Below are 16,502 nucleotides of genomic sequence, written 5' to 3'. Positions count from 1 at the left end.
TCCCAGGCACTGAATTCCTCTGTTCCACAGGGATTTTCTCCACGGGAGCTGTCTCACCTCCACCAGAGGTGCAGCTTGGTTTACAATCATGTGCAAACCTTTCTTAATCCCTAATTCAATCTTAACTCCTCAGAGCACCTCCCTTGTTTTTTCTGCCTTGTTTTCTGATTACAAATCTCTCCACAATCTCTCTTCTGATTACAAATCTCTCCAAAAAAAAACTTTCTCCAGGGGTTGTGTCCCATCCTAAAACATTCTGTGATTTACCTTTGTCTCTTCATATTTAGGTATTTTTGGGATAACACTGAACTGGATTCATCTTTCTATACCCTTCCTCTTGTTTTAAGGCATGGATTAGGTTCTTTTTGTCATCCTTTAGCAACTTTTTCCCCCTCTTCCCACTCTCATTTAGGCTAAAAGATGGGGCACTGTCCACTACACCTTGTCCAGGCACAAAAATCCATATACAGCCACTAGATCCAGCCATTTATAACCTCCCTAATTCCTTCCAACAATGAACTGATCCTCTCCAAAGGGGGGAATTTTCCAAATCAGCAGCTAAATGAGCAAACACTATAAAAAGGCAGAGATAACCCATCACAACTGCACTTACTTTGGATTCAATTATTTATGGTAATACTTTGTAATGAACTGGGAAATGCTCTGCAGCATGCTGTGTAAAATTAATGAAGTTTTAGGACTGGAATACCTCACTGCTGCTCAGTGGCATTAAATCTTTTCTGACTACAGGAGGGAAGACTGTGCATTTTAAATGCAGATTATAAAATGTGGAGTTTAGCAGAGGCTGGGCTCTTGACTCTATCAGAAGACAGCTCTATCAACACCAGCCCTGCTCTGCTGTCTGCCCCTTCCCTATTATTCCACTCACAAACACACCCACACCAGAACCTCCCAAGATCTTTAACTTTTAATACTCTTTAAGGCCAAGATGTCTTAATGGAGCTGGTGATGTTTCCATTGTGTATGTCCCATTGAAAGTCCTGAATCTCAGAGCAAAACCTCCACAGATCATCAGCCAGGGGAGAGGGACTTCAGCCACTTCTCTCTCTACTATGTCCCAAAAAAAAAAGAGTGTCTGGGCTCCCTCTTTGGGCTCTCCTTATGTTGTGTGAGAATGAGCACATTTGATCTAAAATTAACTCTCTAAACCTGCTTGGCTCAGCCTCAGGTGTGGTGAAGCAGGGGATGGTGGCCCTGGGAGTGATCCCAGGCACAGCATTCCAACATCCTGCTGGTGGCATCTGCAGGGACCCCCAGAGCTGGCCCTGCCCTGCAGCCCCACCAAGCCACAGGAAGAATCTGATGTTGTAGCCCTTAGAGCTGAAATTCACGAAGAAATAAAATTGCATCCAACTCTCAGGGGAACCTTCTCACTGTCTACAACTACAGCCTGAAATTTAGGGTTGGAGTTAGGGTTACCCATTAGGGTTAGGGTTAGGGTTAGGTCAGGGCTACCCCCTGACAGAGGGTGTAGCCAGGTGAGGGTTGGGCTCACAGTACAAGATGAAACAGCCTCAAGTTGCACCAGGGGAGTTCTAGATTGGGTATTTGCAAAAAAAATTCTGCAGGGAAAGAGTGGTCAAGCACTGGAAGAGCTGCCCAGGGCAGTGGTGGAGACACCATCCCTGCGGGGGCTTTAAAAGCCACATGGATGTGACCCTTGGGGCCATGGTTTGGCAGTGCTGGGAGAATGGTTGGACTTGATCTTAGAGGGGTTTTCCAACCTGAATGGTCCTGCTGTGATCCCTCTGTGTGCAGCCCACCCTGTGTTTTGTGCCCTTGATGCCTTCACAACCTGTAAACGAAACAACACTCACATTTGAGATGATATTAGTACAGGAGGTGATATGAAAGCTGGTCTTTATTGGAGGCCTTCAGGGACAGTTATGGAAAAATGTCTACAAAAGCCCATCCCCATGGGGGTGCAGGCAGTTTTATAAGTTTGGTAAATTAACATCATTGACAAGAAGCACCAATTAGGAGCTCAAGTGGTGAGGAAATTCCCACCCATGGGTCAATCCCCTTCTAAGTCTTCCCCTCCCTCACATGGTACTGGTACTTTGTTGATGAAAATGTGTCTGAAAAGCTGTTTTTCCACCTTGGTTGCCAGGGAGAACCAAGATAGGACAGGGGCTTTGGAATGTGTTTTGTCTTTCTACCTTGGGAAAGGGCATGGAAAACTACAGGGAAAACCAGCCACTAATACAAAAGGTTACGAATATATGTGTAAAGAATGCAGAGAACAAATTGAGGCCTTGGAGAGGCTCCCTAGAACAGAGACTAGACAGAGTTAAAAGAATAAAGTAGGTATTTACTGAAGGCCTTCAATGGATACACCTTGGGCAGTGCAAGAGCCTGGCTGAGGCTACACCCAAAATGGATGATGGTCATGAGTTTTTCACACAGATATAAGTTTGGTCTATTTGCCTATCAGGGGTTAATTGTCCAATTACAGCTTCAGGTAATGAAGTCACATTCCCCCAGTTTGCTCCCCCCAGTTCACTTTTGGTTATACTTTTTGGGCCTGAGACTGCAATGATGCCCTTGGTTCCCATCTGGAAAAGGATTGTTCTGTCTGACCAAAAAGTGAAGAGAGCTTACTGACACTCTATGTTCAGAGTTCAGAGTTATACACTAATGCAGGATCTGGAAAATATAAAAGCTGAAAACTCAAGGCATCAATACAAAAGAATAAAAATGAAAACAGCATCACCCTGAAAGCCACAGGGTGGCACAAACCGAGTGCCAGCTGTGCCAGCTGTGCCTTCCTTGCTGTCTCACTGCCTGTGCTCTCTCTTGCAGCATGCTGCCAAGGGACAAGGCACTCTGGAAAAGGATTGTTCTGTCTGACCAAAATGTGAAGAGAACTTACTGACACCCTGCATAGAGTGTCACTAGAGTTATACACTAGTCCAGTACAGGGTCTGGGAAATATAAAAGCTAAAAACTCAAGGCATCAATACGAAAGCATAAAAATGAAAACAGCACCACCCTGAAAGCCACGGGGTGGCACAAAGCGAGTGCCAGCTGTGCCAGCTGTGCCGTCCCTGCTGTCTCACTGCCTGTGCTCTCTCTTACAGCATGCTGCCAAGGGACAAGGCACTCTACCTCACCTAAGGCTCAGCACCCTTTGGAGGAGGCTCACGAGAAGGACACTTGAGAGGGTCAATGCTCCAGCCCCGGAGGCACGAGCGGGTCGGACGGGCGGCGCGGCTCCACCGCACCTCGGCGCTGGCTTCGTTTCCAGGCTCTAAGAGCAGTTTTCTTGTTTTTGTTTTTTTTTTTCCTTTTTCTTTTTGAACTCTAAAAAACAAACAAAAAAATAAGTCTACTTTCTGTGGAAGTTTCCCCCCTCCCACTCCCCCCCCTCCACAAAAAAAAAAATACCCCACCTCGTAAATCGCAAAGAACAAAAAAAGAAATAAAGAGAGAAAATTCAAATAAAAATAATAAAACAAGCGCAAAACCAACAAAAAAAATGATGAAGTTAAACTAAGGACACCGTTTTTCTGCTTGCCATCAGCTTAGCTACGGACTATTTTCCTAGTGAACTGCTTTTAGACGCAGCATAAACCCAGGTCTGGTGTCCTGCAGCATTAGGCCAGCTCAGTAGGAGGATGCACTCTTTTGACTTGCTAACAGCACTAAACTTTGTGCAAGAAAATGTGAAGTTTGTGTGAATATTGTACATGCAAAGGCCTTGGATGGTCTGGCGAAAAAAAAAATTACAAAAATAAATAAAAACTATTGCTAGGTAGGTGGGGGAGAGAGCAGAAGGCAAACTATGAGAGGACAAATGTGAAAGAGATCATGAAAATATAATTTGTTGGATAGTTGTAAGTAGTTTACTAAGTGTTTTAGAGCTGTGCTAAAGACATCTTTAAGATTTTTTTGTGAAAGAAATTAGTAGTTTACTTTATAGTAAAAGCATTTTATATTAATTGTAGCACATTTTTTAGTTATACATAGAAGGGAGATGTGTATAAAAAAACAACAAAAAAAGCCTGCCAAACTTGTTTCTATTATTTGTACAGCAAGAAATGGACAATTTATATCCATGTTGTATGGCATTATTATTTTTTTCCGGCCATATGTCCATCTATTTAAAAAATTGCTGACAATGATTTTTGTCTATTTATGAAAAAAATTAGAGAGCATAATTACAGTTTCTCATAAGGTGCATTTTTGGGGTTTTTTTTTTTTATTTTTTATTTTGTTTGAGGGTGCTGCTTTGGCAGCACCTGGCACATTCGGTTCACAATGCTTATCTTACCTTTCTTTATAATAAAACGTATGAAAAGTAGAGCTGAAGCAGTCTTTCCTTTTTCTGGGGGACGTCCTGGATGTGGCCTCTGCCTTGCCCTCCCCAGCTTTCCACCCTCTCTCCTCTCCCACCACATCCTCACCTGCCCCACCCTCTTCTCACTCTGCAATATCAAAGTAATTAATTTCATAATAAATACACAAAGATTAAAATAAGGGGGGAAATGGAATATTATGAAAACCTTTCTGGAGTTATCATGGCAAGGTGTGACGGTGTTCACAGGGGTCTCAGGCTGAGGGAAGAGATGAGGATCTGACTCCATGTTTCAGAAGGCTGATTTATTATTTAATCATATATATTACATTAAAACTATACTAAAAGAATAGAAGAAAGGGTTTCATCAGAAGGCTGGCTAAGAATAGAATAGGAAGGAACAATAACAAAGGCTTGTGGCTCGGTTCTGTGTCCGAGCCAGCTCACTGTGATTGGCCATTAATTACAAACATCCAACATGGGCCAGTCCCAGATGCACCTGTTGCATTCCACAGCAGCAGATAACCATTGTTTGCATTTTGTTCCTGAGGCCTCTCAGCTTCTCAGGAGGAAAAATCCTAAGGAAAGGATTTTTCATAAAAGATGTCAGCGACAGCAAGGAGACAGGAGTTCCTCCAGGGAGAGTTTCTGAGATTTATTCTTTGTGTGTGTGGCAGGTCAGTGGCCCTGAGCCCCTGAAATCTCAGAGAGGAGGTTTCCAGCCCTGGGAGAAGGTCTGGAAGGGATCATCACTGGGGGTTTTGGTGCCACCAGGTGCCTGTGGTTTGTCCCCTCTGAAGGAAGGTGCCACCTATGCTGTCCCTCCCCCTGCAGTCCAACCCCAGCTCTGTCACCTTTGGGTCACTGTGGCCGTGGATTTGGAGCCCTTTGGAGGCCCCCACTGAGGAGGTTTGTGGGGCAGCACCCCAAGGAGCCACTGAAAGGTGACCTTGCCAATTTAAGGGCAACTGTGCAAAGCAATAACCACATTTTGTCAGCCTTCTGGCCACCTCCCTACATTTCTGCAGAGCAGGAGAGAAGCACGTCTGCTTCTCTCCAAGGGCTGCTGGCTGCTCTGGGGCACCACAGAGGGCACAGTGACCCCTCTGCAGCCCTGGGCATGTGGGGCCATCTGGGGAATGGAGGGCAGTTGGCTATTAGAGACCTTGGAGCATTAATGAGAAATTGTGGGGCTTTCCAAACCACTTTAATCCCTACTAATCTCTAAATTTGCATGATGGCAGCTATGCTTAACTGGTATTCCAGCTGTTGGCTAATTGTCACTGAGCTGGAATTGCTGCTCCAGGGAAGTGACTGGGAGCTGAGCCTGCCATCCACCCTCACAGAGACAGACACAGAGTGGTTTGGGATGAAGGGACCTTAAAGGCCATCTTAACCCACCCCTGTGCTGGTGTTCACAGGGGTCCCAGGACCAGGGAAGAGATGAGAATCTTCACTCCATGTTTCAGAAGGCTGATTTATTATTTTATTAGATATATTATATTAAAACTACACTAAAAGAATAGAAGAAAGGATTTCATCCGAAGGCTAGCAAGGAAAGGAATGGAATGATAATAAAATCTTGTGACTGACCAGAGAGTCTGAGACATCTGGACTGTGATTGGCCATTAATTAGGAAACAACCACATGAGACCAATCACAGATGCACCTGTTGCATTCCACAGCAGCAGATAATTATTGGTTTTCTTTTCCTCTGAGGCCTCTCAGCTTCTCAGAAGAAAAAATCCTAAGGAAAGGATTTTTCATAAAATGTGTCTGTGACACACCCCCTGCCATGGACAAGGACACCTTCCACTATGCCAGGGTGCTCCAACCTGACCTTGGGCACTCCCAGGGATCCAGGGGCAGCCACAGCTTCTCTAGGCACCCTGTGCCAGGGCCTCTAAACCCTCACAAGGAAAAAATCCTTCCCAATATCCAACCTAAATTTCTTCTCTTTCAGTTTAAATTGATTCCCACTTGTCCTGTTACTCTCTGCCTTTGCAATTAGCTGTTCTCCATTTTTACCTGCCTCTTCAAGTGCTGGAAGGACACGTCCAGTTCAACCACGGGGTTCAGCCCAGCCTGGAGGGTCAGGACCTGGGGTTCTGGGCCAGGCAGGGCTGGTGGGGCTGGGGGAGCTTCCCCCTGCTCTGAACCCTGGGTCTGTTATGAACAGCACTGGAAAATTCAGTAGCCGGGTCTCAAGAAGCCTCAGGGCAGGGTGAGCTCCCCCTAAACCCTGCCTGTGTGCCTAAGCTCCCTTTAAAAACCTTTAAATTCCAGGCAGATAACCTAAATCTCTCTCCCCACAAAGCAAATCCCTTGCTTTTGAACGTGGGGAAGAATTTATTGCTTTCCTTGTCATGGTAATTTTTTCCATATTTGAAGACGGATATTGGCTCCCCTTCCCCTCCTCTCCAGCTGCCCCCAAGGCAGGGTGGTGTTCTGGGGCAGGATGAGCTGGGGAGCTCCCAGTTCAAGTCAAATGGCACTGGTTGGATCCTCAAAAGGCTCTGGAAAAGCTTTGGAGGCAGGGGCAGGACCAAGGCAGGCATTCCCAGACTTTGGGCTAATGATGGACAGGGATGTGAAGAGGCAGGAGCAGGGAGAGCCCTGGCTAATTGACTTTGGTTAATGAACACATAATTAGCAGTGCTGTGGGGTGTAATAAGGGGTTTAACAAAGCTCAGCAGCAGCACCTCGGTGCTGTTAACCCTTTGAGCACTGCCCCAGGGGGGTGCCATGCCCGGCTCCCACAGAAATGGGGAATATCCACAACATCCCACTGCCCCAGCGGGACACAGCCCCCCACACTGCCAGGGTGTGTGGGGAGAGTCTGCTCCTCACCTGTGGAACCTCCTGTGGCACCACCCTGAGCCGGGGGGCCATGAATGCCCCAGCAGGGCTAGAAGGACACTTGGCTACATCTGTGTTATCATTGCTGAGTGATGGAGTGGAAGGGGAAACAGCCCTGATGAGCAACACTGAGAGAAGGACCAAAGGAAAGGAAAGGACAAAGCCCAGGTAGGTCCCTGACAGCTGCAGCACGTGCTGGGAGCAGAAGCCTTGTGCCAGCCTTGGAGAGGTCCTGGTCCCCACCCAGGGCAGACCTGAACCCTGGCAGGGTCCCTGTTCCCAAAGGTGCTGGGATGCAGAGCGAGTCCATGGTGAAGGACTGTCCCAGACACATTTTATGGAAAATCCTTTGCTTAGGACTTTTTCTCCTGAGAAGCTGAGAGGCCTCAGGAACAAAATGTAACCAATGGTTATCTGCTGCTGTGGAATGCAACAGGGGCATCTGGGATTGGCCCATGTTGGATGTTTGTAATTAATGGCCAATCACAGCCCAGCTGGCTCAGACTCTCTGGTCAGTCACAAGATTTTATCATCATTCTTTTCCTGCCTTTCCTTGCTAGCCTTCGGATGAAATCCTTTCTTCTATTCTTTTAGTATAGTTTTAATATAATATATATCATAAAATAATAAATCAGCCTTCTGAAACATGGAGTCAGATCCTCATCTCTTCCCTCATCCTGGGACCCCTCTGAACACCGCCACAAAGGCCATGGGGTGCTGCCCTGGGAGCTGGCTCTGGGCACCAGGACCCTCAGGCTGGCAGTGCCAGGCCCAGGTTGGGTGTCAGACCCAGCAGAGGCTGCACAGCACCTCCAGCTCCTTCTCCTCCTGTGCCTGACCAAGGTGGGGCCACCAGAGCATCCCCACTGCCACCGTGGCACGGCCCAGCCCAGAGGCAAGCATGGGATCATGGAATCACTGAATGGTTTGGGCTGGGAGGGACTTTACAGCTCATCCCATCCCACCCCTGCCATGGCAGGGACACCTCCACTGTCCCAGGTGCTCCCAGCCCTGTCCAGCCTGGCCTTGGGCACTGCCAGGGATCCAGGGGCAGCCCCAGCTGCTCTGGGCACCTGTGCCAGGGCCTGCCCACCCTCACAGGGAACAATTCCTTCCTAACATATAATCTAAATTTCCCCTCTTTCAGTTTGATCCCATTCCCCTTGTCCTGTCACCGCAGTTCCTGACAAAGAATCCTCTCCTGCTTCCCTGTAGCCCCTTCACACCCTGGCAAGGTGCTGGGAGGTCTCCACACAACCTTCTCTCCTCCAGCCTCAACAGCCCCAGCTCTCTCCACAGGGAAGAGCTGCTCTCCAGTGCCCCCAGCAACTCCATGGCCTCCTCTGGATTTCTCCAACAGTTCCACATCCTCCTTATCCAGGCACCAGAGCTGCACCCAGTGCTCCAGGTGGGCTCTGTGTGCACGGAACAAGGACTGGGATGGGAACCTCCTCAGCAGGACCAGCTGTGCTTCTCCTGCCCCTGCCCCCTGCTGTCCCCAGGGGCTAGAAGGGCTCTGCCCACCAAGCAAACTTGACATGAGGCACCTTTGCCATCCTTCTGCAGACTGGAGAGCCCAAAAAGGAGCCTGTGTCTCACAGGGATGAAGCACAGGCAGTTTGCTCTCACTCCATGTGCTCCACCCTGCAGCAGGAGGTTTGTGAGTCCGAGTCCCAAAACCTCAGCATCCCCTTGGCAGCTCATCCCAGAGAGCAGGCAGAACACAAGGAGTGCAAGTTTGAGTGATGATTTTTGAAGATGAAGAGAGGAGTAACAATTGCTCTGGATGAAATACTGTGCTGGCCAGGAGGGTAATTGAGAGTCAGAGTAGAGATCAGATGTTTTATCACTGTCTCCTCAACTCTTCTTGACTTTCAACTGCAATTTGATAAATCAGCACAATACCTGGCACGGTAATTGCTGGACATTTTATTCCTAGTGGGGTTACTTTATTCCAACTGCAAGCACATTAGAGAACTTTCTGTTGCTCTACCATTATTATTGTGGGCACAGGGGTCAGATAAAGCAGGGCTTACAAGGTGGTGTTGGTGCAGATGAGACTGGTGAGCTCATTTCAGGTGTTTGTGCAGCTGAGTGCCTTCAGCAGAGCACAGCCTCCCCCTCTCCACCTCCAGGGCTCCTGTCCCCACCCTGCCTTGCTCTTCTCCCTGTGTTCATGCTCCCATTGTGGTTCTGAGGCACCAAAATCTGGGAACACACAGGGACAGCAGCAAGGACTGGGAGATGCTGCACTGCTCTCCTTCCTCATGGCCTTTAAGGCCAGCCAGGTGGGGCCCTGCAGCTGCCTCAAGTCACTGCCAGCACTCAGTCCCAGAGGCAAAATGCAATTCCTCAGCCTGTGATCCCATTAAAATTTTATGATGAATGAAGCTTCTTGCACTGTGAGTCTGTGGGAGAGAGGAACACTTCCACTGCTCTTCAATGTGTAATTAATGCACATTTCATTGCTTCCCAGATGAATTTTTGGTCACGGCAGGTGGGTATGGCTATAAAATGACATTTATTTTAGATGGGATACAGACCAAAGGTCAGTGCCTTGTGCAAAGCCAGGAGAGCCATGCGTGCCCTGGGCCGTCCATCTCCCTCAGAGCTGCTGCTTCTGGAGGGAAGGCAGATGGAAAATGTGGATCCACCTGTCCTAGAGGGTCTGCTGGAGTCTGGTGTGACTTCACCCTCCTCTTACAGTCCCCCATCCCATGGCTGAGGATCCCTGTCCACACTGCCATCAGCACCCTTCAGCTGAGCAGCTCTTCCACAGCCAGGTCCCTTCAGCTCCTCAGCCCTTCCCGTGGCTCCTGGCAAAGGGGGAAATTAAAAATGCCTCCTGTTAGCAATAAACAAGCTGAAAATCCTGTTGGTCTCTGAGATACTCCCAGGCAAAACCAGCAATTCCCCTCTGGATTCCCTCTTGATCACCCACAGGCTGGTCACAGCTCACTGTGGCACCTCTGGGGGATGTGTTATTCCTGCTAATAATATTCCTGCTAATAACTGTTATTCCTGCTCCTTGCCTTGGTTTGAACAGACAGGTGTCTGCTAAGGAGGGCAGGAGTCTCCCTTGAAATGGAAAATGCAAACCCCCTCCCTCTGAATTATTATAATTTTGAAATGAAGGGGCTCTCAGGCAATGATATGGGAGCAGGAATAACAGATATTAGGGAAGAAAATAAAAATAAAATACAAATACAGTAATGCAAACCAACCCTGCCAGAGCCAGACCATGCCCTGTCCCCTGTGTGTCAGGGGGTGGCACAGCCCCATCCCATGGGGGCTCAGCCCTCCTGCAGTGCCAGCTGTGGCTCTGCTGGAGCAGGGATCCTGCACAAGGGGGGAGTTTTCCTCTGCAGCTCCAGGGCTGCTGGAGATGGGCCTGGGCTCCCTCTGGCCATGCAGGGCAGCAGAAGCTGCTCCTCTGGCAATGCACTGGGCAAAGGCTGCTGTGCTGTGCCAGGCTCACATTGGATCCAGGGAGGAATGCTTGGCTCCTGCCCTGGGCAATGCAGCATCTCCCCATGGGATGCTGGAATTGGATCAGCCCTGCAGGGACACTCAGTGGCCATGGACAGCAGAGATCTCCTGCAGGGAGGATTGGCTGGGGGAGAGATCAAGAAAAAACTGCCCCAAGAACAGCAGAGAACTGCCCCAGCTCTGACACATGGGGACAGAGCACACAGCCCAGCCACATCTTGCATTTCCAACCCAAGACAACCCCTGATTTAACCCCTCCATCCCTGATTTAACCCCTCCATCCCTGATTTAATCCTGTATTTCAGCCCCATGTGGAGCAGCAGGACCATTGGATGGAGAGAGCCACCTGGGCCACTGCAACTGCAGCCAACGTCACCCAACATCCCTGGGCTCCATGCAGCAGGAGCACCCAGAGTGCCTCTCTCCATCCCCTTGGGCACATGGAGTGTGTCATCATTTCTGTCTCCTGAGTAGGAGCTTATAACTCCCACAATCCAGAGGAGGCCTGGAAGAAGTCCCAGGGATTTGGGATTTCTCCAGGAGACAGACTGGCTTGGGGGAAGTTAGCAGAGAAACAGGATAAATGCATTTCAGACCATATTGAACCTTTTTTTTTTTCTTTCTGGAGTGCACAGAAGCAGGATAAAGGAATTTCAGACCATATTGAACCTTTTTTTTCTCTTTCTGGAGTGCACAGACTGTCAGAACATGAGATACCATCTCCAGAAGCAATGCACTGCAAGGAGATTTATTGGCTTGGAGAACAGTTGATATTAATTTTTTTTTTCCTCAAGCAATTTACACCAAATATTTCAGTAGTTATGCAGGGGAGTTTTTATAATTAGAGCTTTATTTGAGTGCTTTAATTGTGGCTGGTCTTTTGAGTAGTCCTGCCCTTTAGGAAGCTCATCCTGTCTCCCACTCACCTCAGTGAATGTGGGATACAGAGGGAAAAAGGCCACAGGCACTCCCCCAGTTTTCCTACCAACACTCTGGAAATGGCCCATGGGGAGGCTCTTCCAGCTTCTAAAATTATCCAAGGAAAAAGGTGGGGCAGGATGGATTTGAAGGCCTTTTCCACCCTCAGGTCTCATCTCCTGGGAGTTCCTCATTTCACCTCTCTCATGGATTGTCCCCCTTGCTGATGTCACCCAGGTGGGCAAGTCCCAGCTTCCTCCTGGAGCTGCAGCAGTGCCCACAGGAATTGTTCCCTTCCATGGAAATCAGAGGGAAATAAAAGCCAGCCCCCAAAAAAACCCTAAATTTTGAGGGTATTTCTCCAAAACACCATGGGCACTCAGGGCCTCTCTCAGCACTCAGTAATTCCATTGGGAACATTCACAACATCTACACCAGGTTTGGGCTCCAAATATGAAGAGGAAAAAAGCAGCTAAATATCTTATTTTGAATAATTGAAAAGCAATCTAAAGTCATGTTGCAAAACAAATGCACCGTTCCCATTTTACAGATTAGAAAAATTTGATTTCTTGACACACTCCACCCCCAGTAATTCAAACTCTCAATCAAAAGTTTCATGTGTTTATGTTGTTTTTTATTTCCTTTGACCCCTTCAAAACACTGAATTCATTAAAGCAAGAAATGCCCAAGAATTGATTTCTTTTCTTTCCTCTGCACTGAAATGTCTCAACACTTCACTTTTTCCCTTTCAAGATGCCATTTTTACCCAGTTTCAGGCATTATTTAGAGCTATAGAGTTGAAAAAACTCAAAAACCTGAGAGAGTACATCTCCTCTTCCCTATAAACATTTGCCATCCATCCCTTTGTATTCTCATTTTTGGCACAGAGGAAGAGAAAGAGAGAAACGAGCGAGAGCAAGGGCAGGAACTGGAGACATGAATAATTTCTTCTTTCTCAAAACTCAAAATGAAAAGAATACAGAATGAGACATAAACTTTAAATTTCTTTCTTTCATCTAGGAATTTCCCATGAAAAGATAATAACACACCTCCACTGCATCCTTTTCTTCAGCTCCTCTGACACACAGATCCCTGGCAGGAAGGCAGGGGAATATTTGGCTTCCCAGGGGAGTGACCAAAACCCTTTGGGGGATCTCTGAATTTGCAGAGACATCAGCACCCTGGAGATCTGGGCTTTGCAGGATGTTCCAGGTAGAGCCATGCAAATAATCAGAGCAGCTCTGTGAGGGTGGAGGGAGCACAAAATGGGGCATTTCTGCCATGCCTGGATGTTCTCCTTGGGGACACTGGGCTGCACTGCAGTGAGCTGTGGAGGGTTTCCTTTTGGAGGTGGAAATAGCCAGATTCTGCTGGATGTCAGAGCAGAAAGATGTGTTCCTGAAGGGTTTAGCACAGAGAATGGTTTGAGTTGGGAGGGACCTTAAAGCTCAGCCCATCCCACCCCTGCCATGGCAGGGACACCTCCCACTGTCCCAGGCTGCTCCAAGCCCTGTCCAGCCTGGCTTGGGCACTGCCAGGGATGCAGGGGCAGCCACCCTGTGCCAGTGAACACCCTCTGAGTAAAGAATTTCCTCCTAACTCCTAACCTAAATCTCCCCTCCTTTAGTTTTAAACTCTTCTCCCTTGTCCTGTCCCTGCTGGTGTAAAGAGCTGCTCTCCCTCTTTTCCACAAACCTTCTTCAAGGCTGCTCAATGGTGTCCCCAGAGTCTTCTCTACTCTGTGCTCAGCCACTCCAGCTCTCTCAGCCTTTGCAGGACCATCAATAAAAGCAAGTGAGGGTTTTATCAAAGTGCCCCAGAAGGAACAGCTGATCCTTAATGACTTTGGAGGGCTTACATCAAGCCAGCTTTATGGTGTAGCATGATGAGGTGTTGTTTAACTCTGATTTTTAAACCATCAGGAAGGTTTATGTCACCACAGGCCCCCAGCCAGGTAATAATTAGCACTGACTCCATGATTGCAGAAGGCTGATCAATTGCTATATTATATTATATTATATTATATTATATTATATTATATTATATTATATTATATTATATTATATTCATACACTATACATACATATATTATTATATACTATATATTATACTATTATACTATTTTAATAGCATATTTATTATACTATTTCAATATATATTATACTACTATATCATTAAGAAACTCATCCCCTTGCAGACAGTCTGATACACACATGGATCCAATTGGTCAATGAATCCAAACACCATCACCAGTGTCCAATTAAGAAATCACCCCTTGGTAAGCAAATCTCCATAACACATTCCACATGTGCACAACAACAGGTGCAGCAGGTTAAGATAAGAATTGTTCATCATTCTTTTCTCTGATCTTCTCACAGCCTTACCCAGGACAGTGCCTGGTTTCTCTCTGTGGCCAGAGAGCTGCAGCCACAGGTTTATTCACTTGGTCACACAGGTCAACCCTTGACCAACCCACACTCAACCCAGCAAAGCACACTGGTGTTTGGGGGTGTCTGGGCTTGGTTTCGTGGCAGTTCTGGCTGGGCAGGCCATGGCATGAGATGCTGTTTGGTCTCAGTGCTCACAGCTGAGTTCTGCAGCTCCCCTTGGCATTTCTGCACAGCACTTGAGGAGAACCAGTTTGTTTGGGGAGCAGAAGGAGTTTGTCTTGCCAAACTGGCAGCTGGGCTGAATTCTGGAGTCCCCAGGAAGGGGCTGGTGTGGTGATGGTGCCTTTTTAAGCATACCAGGGTTAAAAAGGGCCTAAAGGCACTCCTGGCCAGCACCCCATGATGCAGGCTGAGAGGAGCAGCACATCCCCACATCCATGCTCAGCACTGGGACTGCAGGATCCAGCCAGCCTCACAGCCAGGCTGTCCCAAAGCAGCATCACCCTGTGGTCTTTTCAGGGTCCCCAGGATGAAGGAGGAATTGATGGATCTGACTCCATGTTCTTAGAAGGCTAATTTATTATTTTATTATATGATATTATATTAAAGAATGCTATACTAAACTACACTAAAGAATAGAGAAAGGATACAGACAGAAGGCTTAACAAGATAATAATGAAAAACGTGACTCTCCAGAGTCCCAACACAGCTGGCTGTGATTGGTCATTGAGTCAAAATAATTCACATGTTGGATAAACAATCTCCAACCACATTCCAAAGCAGCAAAACACAGGAGAAGCAATCAGATAATATTGTCTTCATTTTTCTGTGAGGCTTCTCAGCTTCCCAGGAGAAAACTCCTGGGCAAAGGGATTTTTCAGAAAATATGACAGTGGCATCGCCCAGCCCTGCTCCTGGAGACAGCCCATGGCCCTGACCCTGCACAGAGAGCTCCAGAGGCACTCCAAGCTCCTCCAGAGTCCCCTTGTCTTATCAGCACCTGTTTGCCCTGGGATAACCTCCAAGAACCAAATCCCAAGAAGAGCTGCCTGTCTGGGGGCTGCTTTGACTTTGCCAGGCACAGGGGAAGAGTTTGGCTGTGAAAACCCAATGGGAGGGAAGGTTTTCCTCGAAGCTGAGAGATACAAAGCTCAGCTGCAGTTCCTGGAGAGCCACGAGAGCCTTCTGTTCCTGCAGCTTTTCACCATTCCTCCTAATTATGATGTTTTAGGCATGAAATCTGCTCTGGGGTGTGAAGCAGCAGTATCATCCACTGCCAGCATGACACTGAATGCACAGCTGGGCAGGGCTGGGGGACACGTGGGCTGTCACAGGAGCTTTGGGTAACACAGCCCGGCCCATGTTTTATCCCCACATCCCTCCCTTGCTGATGGTGGGGCAGGGGTACATTTCCAAACCCCAGCAGGGCACGTGGAGACACCCAGAGCACCTGGTGTGACCACAGCAGGGTTTGTTGTGTGTTTATAGAACCATGTCACACAATCACAGAAGGCTTGGAAGGACCTTAAAGCTCAGCTGATCCCATCCCTGCGGTGGGCAGGGACACCTTCCACTATCCCAGGGTGCTCCAAGGGCAAGAGTGGCCATCTCTGTCAGTGACCATCCCTGCCTGATGGCTGTCCATTCCACAGCGTGCTTGGGGCTGGGAGAGCCATGTTTTGCACATCTGTGCACATCTGCAACACTCTCAGGATGAGGCCTGGGAGATGCATTCAGCTCTTTTGTTTGGGCCTTGTCTCTGTGAAAACCCTGAGGAGTTTGTGAGGCTGCTGTTAAAGCTCTCCCTTCCACACAGGATGGAGAGGGAGCAGAGGAGCACAGAGACAAAATGCTTTGGCAGGACACGTGAAAAATGCCAATGTCCCATCCATGAAGGTGTCCAAGGCCAGGCTGGACAGGGCTCGGAACAACCTGGCCTGGTGCAAGGTGCTCCTGCCCATGGCAGGGGGAGGAACGAGCTGAGCTTTAGTGGTCCCTTCAAACCTGGATCAGAGGTGGCCACCAACACCTGGGGGAGAGACAAGACTTTCAGAAACTCAAAAAAAACCTCTTTACTACAATAAACAGCAGTGAAAACACAGCGAGGAGCTCCCAGAAGCAGAGCAGCCCCACACCATGGGTCCCACAGCAAGGACCAGATGACCACAAAAGGCTGGACAGGTTCAGGGGCTGGGGACAGGGCTGCCCTTTGGGGGTGAGCAGCCCAGGCTGGTTATGCAAGCACAGGACAGAGGTTTCCGGTGATATTTGCAGTGCCCGGGGCACCTCCCCCCGCAGACCTTTGCACTCCCAGCTCTGCTGCTCAGTTCATTATCTTGCGGTTTGAAACAATACAGGAAGGATGTAGGTGTTTGCAAGAAGAGGAGAAGGAGGAGGAGGAGGAGGAGGAAGGGAGGGAGGCAGGGCTCAGAGTGCTCACCCACACACGCTGCTCGAGAGGGTGACATTAATTTGGGGCAGAAAGGGTCAGGTTCCCACCAGAGCTGAACTGGGAGGGGCAGAGGTGG

General features: G+C 48.3%; 1 protein-coding gene across 2 annotated transcripts in view; it reads left to right on the top strand.

The window, feature by feature from the left end:
• Positions 1–4,324, top strand: part of TOX2 (TOX high mobility group box family member 2) — a 178,619-nt gene extending 174,295 nt beyond the window's left edge. Inside the window, exon 9 of one of the 2 annotated variants that reach the window (XM_036395759.2) lies at positions 3,102–4,324. In XM_036395759.2, the coding sequence (XP_036251652.1) occupies positions 3,102–3,138 (37 nt within the window). In that variant the 3' untranslated portion in view covers positions 3,139–4,324. Of the gene's footprint in view, positions 1–2,823 lie in introns of both variants that reach the window. The other variant, XM_036395758.2, reaches the window with a different exon arrangement.
• The last annotated feature ends 12,178 nt before the right edge of the window (positions 4,325–16,502 follow it).

The sequence above is a fragment of the Molothrus ater genome, chromosome 17 (assembly GCF_012460135.2).
Source record: "Molothrus ater isolate BHLD 08-10-18 breed brown headed cowbird chromosome 17, BPBGC_Mater_1.1, whole genome shotgun sequence".
NCBI lineage: Eukaryota > Metazoa > Chordata > Aves > Passeriformes > Icteridae > Molothrus > Molothrus ater.
This window is presented reverse-complemented; position numbering and strand designations above follow the sequence as displayed.